The 17,107-nt window shown below is 44.7% G+C and overlaps 1 protein-coding gene across 1 annotated transcript; it reads right to left on the bottom strand.

Annotated features, from left to right (window-relative positions):
• Positions 1-1,783: 1,783 nt before the first annotated feature.
• Positions 1,784-16,873, bottom strand: fam53b (family with sequence similarity 53 member B). The gene is made up of 5 exons (XM_079237620.1): positions 16,763-16,873; positions 10,234-10,466; positions 9,027-9,081; positions 6,107-6,870; positions 1,784-2,846 (listed from the first exon to the last, which is right to left on the bottom strand). Exons 2-5 carry the CDS (start codon positions 10,321-10,323, stop codon positions 2,508-2,510), a joined length of 1,248 nt encoding a protein of 415 aa, XP_079093746.1. The 5' UTR covers positions 10,324-10,466; positions 16,763-16,873; the 3' UTR covers positions 1,784-2,507.
• Positions 16,874-17,107: the final 234 nt, after the last annotated feature.

The following is a 17,107-nucleotide window of genomic DNA, read 5'->3' as shown; positions in this document are numbered from 1 at the left end:
CCAAGATTACCACCCTGTTGCGTCAGGGCTGGTGGGGGTTGTGTGGACGAGTGTAGTGCAGAACATCGGCCTGACATGCCCCTCTTGTTGCACTCCTATCTCCTCTCGGAACACAGCCTCCTTTCATTTCTGTCAATCCACTGATTAAAGGCCGGCGTCCCTTGTAGTCCCTCGGCGTCCCTCGGCATGTCAGTCTGCCCCACAGCACGTTTTACAAGGCTTCTGTTTACCCATTTCCTTCATTCCCCGAAAAAGGGCCTAACCAGTGAAAAGCAGCGGCTTGCATGTTCTCTGTGACAGTGTAAATATGACCTCACTATGCAAGCACACACATTCTCAGACAGCAGTAATAATCCAATCCATTACAACACTATGCATCCCACAGTTATGCTTTGTGTGGTATTTGCGCCTGAAGTACAGCATGTCAAGCAATCTTCAAATTACTCAGCCGTTTTTTTTAAGGATGTGACTTCTCCTCAGTTGCACCTTACGCTTCCAAAGACTTCCAAGTGGTACGCAGTCGTACTGGAGCAAACGAATCAAAAGGTTACGGGTAGTATCATTCTGGAGGTTTACACAGGCAGTTGGGGAGGGGACGCAGACAAACGGAGCAGCAGCAGCAGCAGCGGCAGCCCTGACACATGGCCCACATTCACAGCCGCCTCCCACGTCACTGTGCTCCTCAGAGGAAAAAGCCCCTTTTGTTTCCCAGTGCAGGGAGGGAGGGAGGGAGGGAGGGAGGGAGGTCTCTGGGGTGAACCGCCGCTCAGCTCCGCCACTCCACCCGCCATCGAAAAAAGAAAAAGAAACGGGGACCGGACTTCCCACCCCTGCCTGGCGTCCTCCTACTCACTCCCGCTTCAGCACACAAACACAGGCTCATCAGTGGTGCCACTACTACGACTGATTGTCTTTTCCTGCTACTTAATTGGGTCAGTCTGCATTGTTGCATTAAAGTCGTCTCCAACAATGACCTTGCTGTTAATGCACGGGTTCGGCTAATGGCTTTCTGATTATTTTCTTAAATATAAGTAGCAATACCACCCTGAGTGTAAACGCAGGTTTCATCAGCATGTACTCACTTTTATGTCAAGATGAAAAGTACTTGTACAGTGCTATTTTATCATGTTAATGTAGTAACAGGTGTTTGGTAGTTCATACCATTATAGTAAACCACACACCACATAGATTTGAGAGTGAAACGATAAAGTTCTCAAGTAAGGTAGAAATGTAAGTATCAAAAATGTAAGTATAGTACTCCATTAATTGCATTATATTCAAACAAGCTAATTATAATTAATGTCTCCTCAACAATTTGTATGTCTTACTTTTTCGTGTTCATTTTCCTCCAAAAGCCAGCAACACTTCTGCTCGTTACAATGCATAAGGCCTTTCCAAAACTTCCGTCTTCACAGGAAACTACTGCTGTTTAAAAAAAAACTTCTAGTACTATGTTGAGGAAAAGATCGTTGTTTGGGTTCAAATAACTACGGAAGTGCCGTTAGTTAGTTTTGTGACAAATAAATCAACGTTGACGTCTCGTTTCTTATGGGCAACGAACAGCGGCCTCCTGGCTGAAAGATCGCAGTTCAGACCCTTTTTGTTATACGGTCTATGGTACTTCCGAATTCTTCCAAGAATTTGGAATCTAGAGAGCAAATGTGTGTCTATTCTCGTCCTCTGACATGTGCAACTACACCACATCCAACCTTCACTTTGTCTGAACACACATTTAGTTGATATCTTGTGCATAAACACGCTGAAATAACGTGATTACAAATGACACATTTAAAACTGTGTTTTATTTGTATAGAAATATGCTCATGTTTTACATAACTTTGTAGTTACAAATCGTAAAAAGAATATTAACGCTATTAGAATCACAAAGGTTTTCTCACACAAACGGGAGATCTCGGAGAGAAGCCTGATGTTACTGTGTGAAATGCTAAGCTCTTTAATATACTTTACAGGTTGTGTGTGGGTGCAGCTGGTTGCTCAGTAAGAGTGAAGGGGCTTTACTAACAGTAGCTCCCCAAGTAGTCTGCATCTGTCCATCATGTGCTCATGTACTATTGAAGAGGAACGGACACTCCTTCTAGTGCAGAGAATTGATACAAACCTGCTGTGAATTCTCTCCGAACGCAGTACAATGAAGGTAATCAGGGTTACAGAGAAATGTGAAACCCCAGTCTCTGAGCCAACATTAATATATCATTTTTATATTCATCAGTTCTATCATCGCCACCTGAATCCGTCCTCCCCGACTTCCTCGTGCTCCTGAGACACAGTTGAGATAAGTAGCTTCTGACTACACAAAGCCTCCAAAAATGGCCCACAAAGCTCCTGCTCAAGCTCTCCTTTTAGAAAAAAAAAAAACACAAAAAAACCTAGTGCTGGAACGCTCACTGCATTAGCTTTCCACTTGCTTTGTCCTTAAGACTATCAGTACTGTTTATTGTACCACCTGGTGATAAACGTTCAGTCCCCTGAGAGGAAGACAGTCCAGCTCAGTTCCTCTCAATTTGCTCGATGTCGAGCTCGCCTCCAAGTTGATACACGTCCTTCCTCATGCTACACAGCCCCGCCCACAGAGGCTCGTTGTCCTTCCCATTGGTCGTCCCCGGCATCCAGTCCGCCTCCTCGATGGTGGGGTCTGACGGCACGTTCCTGGGGGTCTCGCCCTCTTTGGTCCAAGGCTGAACGTCCTCCAGGCCGCGTTCGCTTGCTGATGAGTCGTCAGCGTAACACTGAGCGGCGCTCCTGAGTGTGGGCGGGGCCTGGCTTGACTCACCGCTATCTTCGCCTGTGATTCCAGGGCAGCTGAGGCTGTGGAAATTACGCAGTTTCTGTGGAAGTACATGAAGGCTTAGAATTAATGTTCTCAATGAAACAATCATTAACTTAAACAAATATGTCAAACCTTTGGTCTGGCAGGAGTCTATAGTCTCCATTGTGATCAATCAAAACCATTTCCTTCCTCTTGGACTATGACCCACGTCTCAACTAGGGCACAAACAAAACTAAAAAAGGCATACAATCCCTCTACTGTACTCGTAGTATGTGGGTGAGTCAGTGAGCTCAGAGCTGGACACTGAGCAACAACCACTGTAATATTAAAAAGATTTGACTGGTATAAATTTAGCCTGCATTACATACTGGAGCAACTGGTGGTTGACTGGTGGATAAGTGAGGCTATGCGATCCGAGGTCCAGGCAGCAAGTGGCCAGATACCCAGAGGGCAGACATCGCTCATGTCGCCCTTTGGACTCTGTGTGCATTGTACAGATCTAGTGAAAGGCCGGCATACATCTGGGAAACCCAGGAACCTTTTTCGGCAAATCCACATGTGCCAACTCTGCTGCAGGCGAGCGCTGTGACAGCTGTGTGTGCTGGAGTGGAAGGCTTTGTGACAGAGGCTTATCCAATCTGTGCAGCTAATGTGGAGCGGGCAGGACAGCTGCCTCATGCCTGACCACGACGGTGTCGGGCCAGAAGGACGTGGGAGAGAATAGGGCCTCTGTGAAACCTCCTGTCACTTTTGCGTGCCCATGTAACAAGCGTCGGATTGTTGGGGCTTCAGGTCACAGCCAAGTGTCGAGAACCACAAGAGCACAAAGTGTCGTCTTCTACCTTCTTTTTTTTGGGATTTTGTCTAAAAAAAAAAAAATGAACTGCCCAAAGGGATTCGGTTTATAATGACCTTTAACCTAAAGAGAAACGATCCAGGTCTTCGGTCTCTGCACCAGATCAAACGCGGCGCTGCTGTTTTTCTTGGCTCCGTTCAAGCGGGTCCATTTGTCAGCACCAGGCCAGTGTCACATTGCTGCCTTCTGCATTAGCACCTCTGTCCCAACCGTCAGATTTCTGGCCCAGGCCATGGGACCGGACTGATAAGACTTTGAGTAGTCTGGACTATAGCAAAACACTGCCGACATGATGGACATGAACTACACCAAGTACATTACATTTCATTTAGCTGACGCTTTTATCCAAAGCGACTTACAATACGTGCATTCAACCATGCGTACAAACTCAGACCAAGTACAAGTATAGCTCTAACTTGGAGCAGAGGAGGCGGTCTGCAGAGGAAGAGCTTCAGGCAGAGTGTCCTCACACAACTTACTGCACCACATTACAATGCGGGTCATGAATAAGTGCTGCCAGTGTCCAGTTTGTCTGCTTCTCTCTCTGTGTGTGTGAATGAAATGGAGAAGGCCTTACTGACCTTGACTCTCCATCAATACAAGCTGATCAATAGCTCATGAGGCCCGGTTGTGGCAGCGATCCACCCACTGAGCTGAATTTACAGAAATCAATATCTCTTTACCCAACACGCATCTCCCCTGTGCAACGATCTATAACCTCTGCCACAGCTGCTCTACTTCCTGACATTCATAGAGCCGCAGTGAGCCACGCAGAGGGTAGCAGTTTCTCCCTGAGTAAACGACACCGCTGTGGCGAGTGGATGAGAGGCCACTTCAGAGACACACTCAGCACTGTGACCAACCTTTGAATAGTAAGGTGACTTTGAGTACTGATATGGTGACGTGTGTGTGTGTGTGTGCGTGTGTGAAGCGCCGTAAGAGGCGAGTGCCGAGCAAGTTTGGTCGTCGCAAGAGAACATCCTTTTCCATTGTGGTTTTCTGCAGTCTTTGCAGCTACAAACTTCTATCAATAATGAATCACGGAATTGTTAAGTCTATGAAATGGCAGAAAATAATGAAAAATGCCCGTCGCAAGTTCCCAGAGTTCGAGGTGACATCTTTGTCAGCAGCTTGTTTTGTCCCAACCCAAAGGTGGGGCATTATTGCTTGATAAAGGACTCAAAACAATTAGTAGATTGTAAAAAATTGTTGTCAGTTCATCAGCTCTACCGCTGGGTTCAGTTGCATAACTGGGCCAAAAATATCCAAAAGTCATTTTCTCCAAGGCTTTCCTCTAAACCAGAGTCGCTTGAGAAGGTTTGAAGACGTCAAAGGAAAATATACAATGCAATAAACCTCATCGGTCCCTCTAATGATGGAGGAACTGAGCACACAATGCACAAACTGCAGGGGAGACTCAATGCCAACAATCTCAGCACCCTGACGCTCCACTGTGAAAATATTGTTAGTAGCCTCGCCTGAGGCCGTCTTCTCCACGCTGACCTCGTCCCCGTTTGGAGCGTGTGTGGCGTCTGCTCGTCGTGTCACAGCGGCGCTGTTGTTGAGACTCGGCTGAACTCTGGGTGACTTTCTCAGAGGGGCCAAGTCCAGCTCTGTGTTTATGATCCAGTCGGTGTACGTGTGAAACTTAACTACGTGTGTCTGTGCGCTCGCGGGGCAAAGAGACAAAGCGCTTGTCAGGATGTGCGGATGTCTGTTGAAACGCTTCATGGTTTCGTAAGATCGTTTATTTTATGAGAACAAACTCGTCTGATCATTTGACTGTCATCTTAAATCCTGCTTTGGTCAAATCATCTTAATCCAGTCTTATAAAAAAAATTAAAAGGAAATGATGTGCTCTGTGCGCTCCATTTCTGCAAACGCACAACCACATAATGGAATGTGACCCAGAGCAGGCCTGGATGACTGAACGCTCGCCTTCATTTAACGACGATGCCTGCAGAAACACTTTGAGGTGTGCTGATGGAGAACAGACACAATGGCGTGACCTTAGTTGGAAGTGTTTGTTTATCCAACATGGCAGGAGAAAGTTGCCACAACAGTGTAGTATAACTAGCTAATGTTAGTGAGACTGATGGACCTTGCAGAGCTTCCAGCTGGCACGACTGTTTCTTGAGGGTCTTGTCTCACATGCTCTGGACTCTTTTGGAGCACATGAGAAGGCTGTGGCAAGTTCAACCAATAAATATATGGCACATAAAATGCTCCTTGAAATTACTTCTGAAAAGTTATAGGACTTGCTCAGGTGCAACATTAAATACAACGTTTAACAGTTTATATGAGGCATCAAGTGATGTAAAGCAGAATACATACTCCATAAATTGTAAACCAAACTGGCAGAGATTGCAGTATTTAAGTGTCTATTGTCCTGATTAAACCTGATATAAAGCAGTTTATTTATGTGTGATGTTTTCCAAAGTAAACCTTTTATAAAAACCAACCTGGGTCATCTTGGCCAGGTCCAAAGAAGGCCTCTGCTTCTGTGTGTCAGCTGGTCTTCTGCGCTTCACGCCGATCTTCTTGTCGTTGAGGACGCACGGCTGTGAGCGACTACGGGCGAGACCTCCCTGTCCGCCACGGCGCTCCAGCTCGGGCGTGGAGTCAGGGGAGCTGGCTGGCGAGGGTCCGCGAGGCTCGGGGAGGCAGATCTGTTCATGAGAGAGGTAGAGGGGCTGCGCGGAGGGCTCGGAGGACGGGATCATGGAGGAGGAAGGCGCCAGACCGGTGAAGGCAGAGGGGAGAGGCCGGGCGAAGCAGGGCAGCTCCAGGGTGTTGCAGCGGGCGGGAAGGCTGAAGCTGGAGCTGCGCTGCATGGCCGGGAAGCCGAGCTGCGCGTTTACCACGCCGCCGCCGCCGCGCTGGACGCTGCTGCCGCTGTGGCACCTCCTCTTCTCCACCGCCGTCCACACGCGAGAGCCCTGAGGGCGCCAGGTAGAGCGGCAGCCACCGAGCTCATCTGAGCAAGACAGGGACCGGCACTGCCGCTTGCTGGGGGGTGCGGTGGAGTGCGAGGCCGCAGCCTCAGTCAGGCTGAGGTCATGCAACAAGCTGCTGATTGTGGTCGAAGTGGAGCCGACGTCCCAATCCCAGTGGGCAGAACTCTTGTGCACCTCAGGCAGGACGTCCCACAGGCTCTCCAGGCTGGTCCCAACTGGCCTCTGCTGTACAGCACAGCTGTGGCCCAACTCACGCCACCGGCTCGCCTCTGCAACAAAAGGCCAGATTATTTTTTTAATTAAATAACCGTTGAAACAAGATCACAGACAAGATGGAGGAAATTATTTATGGGATTATTTGCACTAGTCACTGAATTTTTGCTGAAAAAGTAAAAAAACTAAATATTTACTATAATGTTTGCATTTTGACACTGAAATTGTTGTATGTCATAAATGGTTATGTAAAGAGCTTAATTTGTTGTGTGTGAATGGAACAGGTATAAAAAAGTCTATGTCTATGTATAAATGAACTTTAACAATATGGGAAACAAGTGACCCTTTTTATAAGATGTTTCCCTGAGGCAACGTGGGTTGTCATATGACTGCCAGCTTCTGTTCAGGATCAACATAATTCACACACACACACATAAATTATTAAATGTACATAAGTGTATCCAACTGCAAGACAGTGTCTGATATTGGCTTGTAAAATCTTCCCGCTCTTGACACTTCATTTTTCCATTATCACATTTTACTTTAAACAAATGTATCAGACTCAGTGTTCCAGGTTTTGCTGCATTTGTTTTTGGTGAACAAATAGCAAAAATATGCATAGAAAGTCAGGCTTGGTGTGCAACCTCATTTAGACAAACACAATATGAGAATCACTTTCGGAATGAGCCTCCCAGGAGAAACTGTCCTTAAAACTAGTTTCAGTGCCAAGGTTCCACAATCATTAGAGGTTATGTTTGACAACCTCATCCATGACAGTCTCCAGTCTGGGTCAGCGCGTTGGTCCCAGCATATGTACTTTGTACATATGCTGTACTCTACTCACTGCTTTGTGAAATATGCCACTAAAAATAACTTGTGTCCTCCAGGCACTGCTTTAGTGACACAGAGTTTAATCACAGCTAATTGGGAAGGGGAGCGAGCTCAATGTCTAACTGAATACCAAACCTTGTCTCTGCTGGAACAAGGTCTGATAAAATGCCAATAACCCATCATAAACATTTGGACTAAAGCTTATCATCTCATATTTTTTTTGTTGAGATTGACAAGCCAGCTCCCTATCAGCCATTACTGATCGGCTCTGCACTAGTACTGTGACTACTACTACCTGTTATTCCCACAACACAGACTCTGAATTTCTGAATGGGTCTGCCAACTGAAGTCAACTCTGAGTCAGACACTAAACGTCGAGGCCGCTGCCCACTCCTGGTATGCGAAAGGTCTATTCTTCTCCACTGGAACTACAAAAAAATCCCAAATACCATCTGGAGTACACGGGCAGGAGGAAGAACAAAGGCCAGTGTTAACAACACCTACTGGTGCTGCTGTGTACTCTGCCAGTATTACACACTCCATGCCAAGATACTGCAAGGACAGAATGCTATTTAATCTTACAATACAAAGACTGTAAAGGCTGTTAGTCATTAGGCAGGGAAGTCACAACCAAATTTTCAACTTGGGGACAACAGGTCCACAGCTTTAAAGCATGCAGGAGTGCCATAGGATTCCAGCTAATGATAAGCCGCGAACACTTAGTCACTAACACACATTTACCTTGGCTGAAACACCCGTCAGACATGTTCCACATTATACCGTGTGACCGTCAACCAGATGCAATAGAGACTGGTTTGCTGCCATTCTGCCAATAACTTCTCAGAAATATTACAATACGCCAAGCAGCTTCAAACCTCTGCTGTCACAATACACTTCCTGGGCTCCGCAAGCTGCTGAGGACAACTGTAAGTGCATATTTACTTGTCATGTACAGTTGACAAGTATGGTGCATTAGCTTACGATCGTGTTCCACTTGGTTAGCTCGCGGCCGCCGCTCTGCACTGCACTCATACCCTCAGATTCTCTCTCGTAAACTCTAGCACTGCTAGCAACGTTAGCTGTGAGCCGCTGTGAGCAGTCATGTGGAGGCAGTAGATATGCTCTGAATTCCATATTGATCACCTTTAATATGTCTGGTGCTATTCTCGTGTTAGGCTATTCTGGACAATATAGCAATATTTAATGTTGAAATACCTTGTTTTGTTTGACATCTAAAAACGGATACTTAGCTTATCTAGATTTACAGAATATGTTTTATTACTCAAATCACTCCTTTGGTTATCTACTGCTGACATTTTCCATATCACATAACACACTTACAGGTGTGAATGTGTATATTGAAGAAAAAGATGACTCTTACCCATGAGTCCACAAGAGAAAAGTGCAGTTCCCTGGGTCATGGTCTGTGCCTGGAACTACAGAAATGAAAGAGAAATTCACGGTCAGCTGTGCAGAAAGTCACCTGAATGGGTTTGCATGAAATGTACAGGAGGTTCTAGTATTACCAGGTCAATAATTCAACAAATGCAAATCAAAACCTACTGTAAAGTCAGAGTTGTGTATGTATAATTGTCATAACACTTTTGTTTCCTGCTGAGAGATGAAGTTTAAGTGCGGCCCATCAACCACTCTAAATGCCTCCGATTGACACACAAACAGCTCAGCGCATGATGACTTCATGTCACGTGGCTGAGAGGGCAAACTCAGTCCGCATTGGTGAGGGGATTTTCTCACTCTGCGCTGGCAGAAAGAAGGTTTCTACTTCATGGATGCTGATTGGAAAATGAGTCAGAGTTGGTCTGCCCAGTGAAACTAAAATACTCCATTGTCATTTTGAGTCCATTAAATGAAGCGCGGGGGATTCAAAACCAGATAACAAACGGCCTGGCAGCTAGTATGATACAACTATTAGAAATTGTAAGAAAAACATGCTTTATTCTCAACGTTCAACATCACTTCCTGACATTTAGTAAGGGAAAATATATAAATTTTCTGAAAGATTTGAATCAGAGGACGATAACAGTCATATTTAAGCTCTAATTAAAGTTGACAAAACAGGAAAATATTATGTAGAGCCATTAAACTGATTTGGAGCGATCAGTGGCCGGCAACAATTTCTTGATTTAGGCCCAATTCCAAACCACCACCCTGTCCCTGCACACTTTTACCCTGCGTTTACGTTGAGGGTCCATCACATCAATGCCAGCAACCAAACCAATGCGTACTGGGTTATAGTCCTCCAACAGCGAGTAAACGTTTTTTTTCTTGCTAATCTTAGCATTATTATTAGCACTATTGTTATATATTGTATCATACATCATTTGTGTTTCTCATTTCCATATTTCCATAATGTTTTCATGTTTTTTTTTATTAGCAGAACTCATTCTAGAATGAATATCAGAAATATCAGAATCAGCAGAACTTAGTTTTTATTTATTCATAGTTTTCTGGAGCAGCACCTTGTCATCTTCCCCTTAGGGAAGTGCCGTTGAGGCCTGTTGACAAGGCTCCTTACAAACATAAAATTACACGTTACACGTATAAAAAAGTAGAAAATAACCTCTCACCGGGCCCAAATCTGTACTTTTGGATGTTACATCATCGGCACCCTTTTTTTCCAGTGTTTTCTTGAAAATGATCACCATGGCAACACACATCTTTGTCCCAAGTTGTTCCAGTGAGGGCAAGAAAACCTGGCGTCCATCTTGACCGACATGGTGTGAGCGCGCTGGTTTCTCATACGCTTAAGACAGCAGCCCTCGACTCCTTCAGGAATGTGCCTTCACTCCTCGGCGCAATTCTGAGCGGACACACAGAGATGAGCACGGGATTAGAATTCTGTGCATTTCTGACATTCTGACAACCATATAAGCGGAGAACAATCCAGCTGGATTGAGGAGAGCAGATCCCCCCCGAGTGGAGGCTCTGAAACACGCAGTCAATGGAGGGCGAACCCAGTGCTCTCTTCGGGAGCAAACATGACTTCAGAGGCTGTCCTGTTAGGTGAGTAGCTTCATTCATCGAAGGGGACGCCGGCTGCATTCTCTGCACAATGGATTCCAATCCACAAAGAAAAGTGTCATTGAGTATTAAAACGTCCAAAAAAACTCTCTCTGCCTGATTGATCTGTATGCTTAGCATGAAGCAAACACTTGTTGCATTAGCAGTTCAAATAGCGGGTGCTAATTCTGGCAAGAGTCAACCTCTTTCTCTCTACTGACCATCAGGGTTGAAAAAGAGGTCAGCTTGTATGGAAGTCTATGACAAAATTAACCTACTTCTCTCTTGATGTATTACCTAAAACATTGTGAACATGAGTGTATTGTCTCAATCGCTAGTTTTAAGTCTTCTTCAATACATCATGATGTTCATATCGTAAACAATGGTCCCTTTAGAGTAAAAAAATCATAACGCAGGTTATGCTTTCGGGCGCTATGATTGACAGGGGACAGGTGATTGACAGTGATTGGTTGCAAAAAGTCAAGATGGCGACGGACAAATTGCCGAACACGAGGCTTCATGCTTTATGCTGCAGGAACGGTTGGAGAAATGTCTGGGCCATTTTAACTTCTGTGAATCCAAGCTGTCCCAGCTCCCGTCTTCCATTAGGAGTTTCAAACTTTTCAAGCAGGCATTGATAATTTGTTACAAATTGTTTGGAATCTGAAGTCACTGTAACTTCAACTTCTACAAAAGTCAAACTTGAAGAGTGGAAATTTAAGGAAGGTTAGTGGTTTTGACAAGCTCCTTCAATTCTCAAGTGAGCGAGTAAACATGACCAGGAAACTCTCGCTTTGATTCGCAAAGGGCGTTGCCTATTTCGCCATATGTGGTAGCGTGTGAATTGGAATTTTCACTTCCACGTGGTTTCTCCACTGTGTCACCAAAACAAGAACTTTATACCTTGTTTTGTTCTTGCCTGTCGATGTGGGGATTATCAGTCATCTGAGAGAGCAAGTTCCCTCGAAGTGTTCCACACTGGAGCGCACAAAGAGGAATAGAGCAAAGTCAAAGTTGTGTAATTGAATCCTCAGGGGCTGGCTGGGAATAGCTGACCTTGCGGTTATCAAAACAACCCTTTTCGCATTAGTGCTGCACCACGGTTACAGTACGCAGCTGATTAGCCACGGACGCAGATCTATACAACCATCGCAGAGTATTTTTCACGACCACTAGAAGTGACGTCAGCAAGGGGATTGAAACAAAGTGCACGCGGACACAAGATGGTCGTAGGTCAGAGGATGTTTTAAAGACAGAACGACCGCGAGCAGAAAGAGACGGCGTACGTGAAACAAACGCAGATGATGGGACACCGTGGGAAAGAAAAGTGGCGACATCAGAGGTTGCGGGTGGAGTGGTTGTGTGTGTGTGTGTGTGTGTGTGTGTGTGTGTGGAGGGGGAATCACAAGACCTTGCGGGAGCCGACATACTGGAGGTTATGTTTGCATTCAGCATATGATTTTCATTACCAGCACTCATCACGTCAGGAAAACAACTTAAACGCGAGGGTGTTTTTTGGCAGAGTTCTACAAGGAGATCAGCGCGGTTCAAGGACGGCTTTAAGTCGTGGGCTTGTGTGAACGGAACAGAACAGATCAAAGCTTGGAGCTGGAGTAGGTCAGGGCAGCTTATACTGTGCGTGACCATCAACCACGCAGATCTGTGTTCCACAGCAGAGATAACTAGGGACGTGCTGCGGTAGACGAGGACAATGTTTATATATTACCACTAATGGCTCGGTGAAGGATGCAGATGGCAATGACACAGAGAGCAAAAACCTCGCCCAAAAGAAGTGAAATTGGCAAAAAAAAACTAGAACACGCTTTGACATGATGTTTACCCAAACAAAAAGGTCACTAAATTATGTTTTCCTACACGAGAAAAATGGAAAAGGTCTTGGCTGTAGCCCGACACGCAGGACTCTAAACCGTAAACAACATTGTAAATAACTGTAAACAGCATTACGTCTCGTTACGGAGAATCGCAACAGTTCATCATCTTTCTCATGCTCAGGCATTATGTTTTTATCCCATAAATCTGAGCGAAGTGCTTTAGATGGGCGAGGTTTATAACATAATTATAAGCATTCCTCAGCTCCATGACATAAGCTGAACACACAGTTATAAAAGCCTAACCTAGCCCCACAGCCTTTGAAAAACATTCAAACTTGTGACAAGTTGTGAATAGAATATATTGGGCTTTTTTTTCATGTATGGACAAAGCTCACAAAAGGCATGGTTTCCAAAGCTTCATGGCTACACCCAAGTGCACTTCTGTGTTCTGTTCAATGACATTTCTACAACTTCGTCCCTTCGGGGTGCCGCTACCCTTCTGACGCCCAAACCTGCATCGCCCCAATAACGATGCCGCCATTATCTGGAATCAGTTGGAGTTTTTATACTTCTGCGGGCTGATAGCTCTTTATCTGTGCTGGGGCAGAGCAGCAGCCATGACAACTGAGAAGTCTAATCTCTGAGAAGGGGGAAGAACGTTGGCAGGACGCTCCCATCTGACGGGGCTTTCCATCACACGCAAAACAGGTCTGCAGTGACAGCTGCCTTCCTAAAAGACAGCAATGCTGCTGCCTCGGACGAGCTGATGGGACTCCACACTTCCTTTGTGGTCACCGCAAGCCTTTCAACCACCGCTGTCAGAAATAGCGAGCTATCGTGCGGCCTGAATGAGCGATAGATAGGACGGGAGAGGAAACCACAGAGCCTATTGGGCCGAGTATAAAACGGAGGTCTGCTTTAGAGGCAGCTCAACTATCAAGAGCCTGAACAGACCGCGCTTTGTTTTCGATAGAAAATAGGACACAAGACTACTATATTGTAGATGCCACTGTTCTAAGACTCACAAATCGAGGTCAAGTCCAGAAAGACTACAGACTGTCAAGCTTAGCCATTACAATAGGCATTGCAACTGTAGCCACCCATGAAAGCTCTGTTTCCCCAATTAGAGCAGCTTTTCCATACATTATTTAGACTGTAATCCCACAGGTTAGGCCAACATTACATAAGGATTTGGCAGCTTTGTGTCTGACTGACAATTAGAGCTAATACTAATCCATTTTATAGCACTTGGGCAGCTGGTGGAGAACAAGACTGTTTGAAATAATTGTTGCACCTTTTATAGGCTACTGACCAATGCTTGAGTAAACCACTTACAGAGCTATATTTAGACTATCACACATGCTTCAATTTCTTATTGTAGCTTTCGTCCCTGTTGAGTTGAGACACAACTTAAAAAACGTAAAAGCATAAATGTAACATTCAATTTTCCGACATCCTCCTTTGACATTCCTGCATGCAGGCAAGTCGGATCTGCGTCCTGCTCTCAACAATCCCAGGATTGTGGGCCGTCTCAGTAATCCGAGCATCTGCTGAGCACCTGAGACGTCCCACGACCTGAAACCTAGCTGGGGGATTTGTGCTGCTCTTCATCACCATGCCACTTGTGAGAGGAATGCTGGGTAATAGAGTGGCTTTCCCCTTCCACTGGGAGATATTTCTCAAAAGCTTGTAACCGTGAGCAATTGGCTCTGGTGGCCTACTTCTTTGAGTTGCATGGCTTGCACGGGATCCATATTTGGACTCCCGTTTCAGCGGTTCCTCATGTCATAATGGCGGGTGTGTTTACAGATCATGCAATAAGAAAAAGGCAAGACAGACATGTGGTGCTCATGAAGGACCGAATAATTGAATGACAAATTGCCAAACGAGTTCTGCTTTTTTTCCCCTGCAGCAGTGTGCATCGTGTTCACAGTGAAAATCCAAGGCTTTTGAAACCCAAAACTTTCTTTGTTGGCGTTTTCATTAATTAGGTGCCACAAAGGGCAGGTGCCACCAAGTTTTGCCACGGCTGACTGACTGAAAAGACATTTATGAAACTCATTGTAAGTTGGAGGCAAGCCCACAGCTGTCTGCATGTTCACAGACATTAGGCTATGTCAAACAGGAGGCACACTCTACATTTAAAGCAGCCAGCTTCAATAGTAGTTATCAGGCTCAGTTGAGGGCCTGGGGTACAGCCAAGGTCTCACAAGCATGCAGCTGCCCACTTACCATAAACACAAAAGCTCAGCATGGCTATGCATGGCAGCCAAGGAGGCCTACGTTTTAAAGCAAGCCTGCTGTTTAATCATCTCATACATAATCACTTGCACTGTATATATTTGTCCGGAACAAGAGCTTTGTTGAGCTCTGTAATCGAGGCTTTCAACAAACCTGTCCGAGTTGGAGAGAAATGTTGTCCAGTTGAATGCTAACTCTAGCAAAGTCTCTTAATTACAAAGAGTTGGAGACACAACACTCTCTTACTACTGCAGTAGAATAAAATTGCATGTTAATAGACCCACATAAGAGTAAGTCTTATCCAGTGGACACTGCTCTAATAACTTTCAATCAAAATTAAGAGTGGAGGGGAACGAGGACTCCTGAGTTTTACATGCAGGAATGCATCCATCCCCCACACTGAATTTCCACTGCAACAACACGAGAAAGCCAGGGAAATAACTTTTTCTCAGATAAGTGTTTGAACAACGTTATAACAGTGGCAATACAATTTACAGGACCCCGGAAGGCCTTCATTTTAAAGCTGTCTTCGTCTAAATGTCCTAATATTTCAAGTAATACGAACATGGAAAGCGGTGTCATCCACAAACTCTGATGGGCAGCCTCTTTTATACTTGAACTCAAACTGTTCAACGCTTTTTCAGATGAGTTTGCCAGCCCTCCAGGTGGATGCCTCTCAGTTTCAGAAGAAAAAGGCCCTGAAAACTGAGCTTGTCCAAGTAACCAGCACAAACAGTCCTTTAAACCCCTTTTCCAAAATCCCTCATGAAAGGGAAATGAGTTTGGCAAAGAAATTGGTGTGACGGGAGCTCACAGAATGTTACACGCAAGCTACAGAGCAAACAGGATTTTGAACTTGACAGAAGGGCCACAAGCAACTGATGATAAAATATGAAATGTACTGCATAAAAAAAGTAATATGACACATTTGTATTCTAGAAGTAAGTCTCTTATTTAATATTTTTTTAAATGGTAATGTGTGCATGTGCAAGCCACTAATGAACTCAACAGATATAATCATGACCATGGGACACTGAGAAATTCTGGTTTAACAAGCTCTGGTTTTTTATGATCCCACTGAGCAGAATCTGTTGGATTGTATGTCAGCCAGCTCTGTGTTCATACCTGAGGGGAGGGTTGGCTGCATAAAGATAAGACAACAACATTCCACTGTTACGGCACAAACTGTAACATAGATGAAAGAGTCCGAGAACTAAATGACATGGGCACCAAATGATGTGGCATCAGCTATAAAGGCATGCAGCGGCTTATTAATAATAAAAAAATATGAAAAAATGTCTTATACATTTGCAACCAGAACCCACTGACTTATCTTACCATTGCGTGTATGAGTGAAACCCCAGTTTTAGATCAGAATGTACGCGCTTCAAAGCCAATTCACAAACAAACAAAAAATGATCCAATGAATGTAGTGTCTCTTTGCAAACTTGGATCACTCGGTCAACGAATCACACTTATCGTCAGATGTAAAACAAGCCAAGTATTCTTGGGCTGACATTAAAAAGATGAGTGGATGATACAAAAATTGGTAGTTTACAGGCATCATTTTTAAGACTGATATGCATGAGCATGTCTGGGCTTCACATACACTTATTGGCACTTGTTTTAATAATCCCCACTATAACATTGCATTGCATTCTGTCTGCAACTATCTATTAAGTGGCAAGACAGACATAATAAACAGAAGAAAGAACTAGCAAAAAAAAAAAACTGAATTTATGTCAGTAATAGCCCAGACAAGACAAAAGAGGCATAGCTATGGTAGTACATGAGGAAAAGTTGCTTAGCTAACTAATTACAGCTGTGTAAAGTTCTCACAGTGAAGAATACTTACTTAATACTGGTCACTTTTTTGTAAATGTGTCATCATATATATTTAAAAAAAACACTTCATCACATACTTTCAAAGCACAAGGGAGCATCACACTTTATGAACTAGCTATAGATCCTCAGTTAGCTAGCGCAGAAACTTTATTATTTGACCAAGAAAAGTACCACTCACAAGCATCACGGAGAGCGCCTCGGATCTCCAACGACACCGGGCAGCTGGTTAGTTTCGCTGGACCATGTTGAGTTTTGTTTCAGCATAAAACCAGAACAAGGCGTCCAGGCAGGAAGCAAGGCGAGCAGCTCACTTCGCGTCCTGCTCCAGGCGGCTCCTGCAAACTACAACATTGCCCCAGTGCACTACTGTCCAAGATTGCACGCTAATGAGCCTGTGACAACATACACGGGCGATACTACTTTTGACAGGGGAGAGGGGTGTCTGAAAAGTTGTTTATGCCGCTAAATCTCTCAGTTTTACGTTAATTATTTACGTTATCTGGCTTGTTTACCTATTAGATAC

Source organism: Taurulus bubalis, assembly GCF_910589615.1.
Source record: "Taurulus bubalis genome assembly, chromosome: 2".
NCBI lineage: Eukaryota > Metazoa > Chordata > Actinopteri > Perciformes > Cottidae > Taurulus > Taurulus bubalis.
This window is presented reverse-complemented; position numbering and strand designations above follow the sequence as displayed.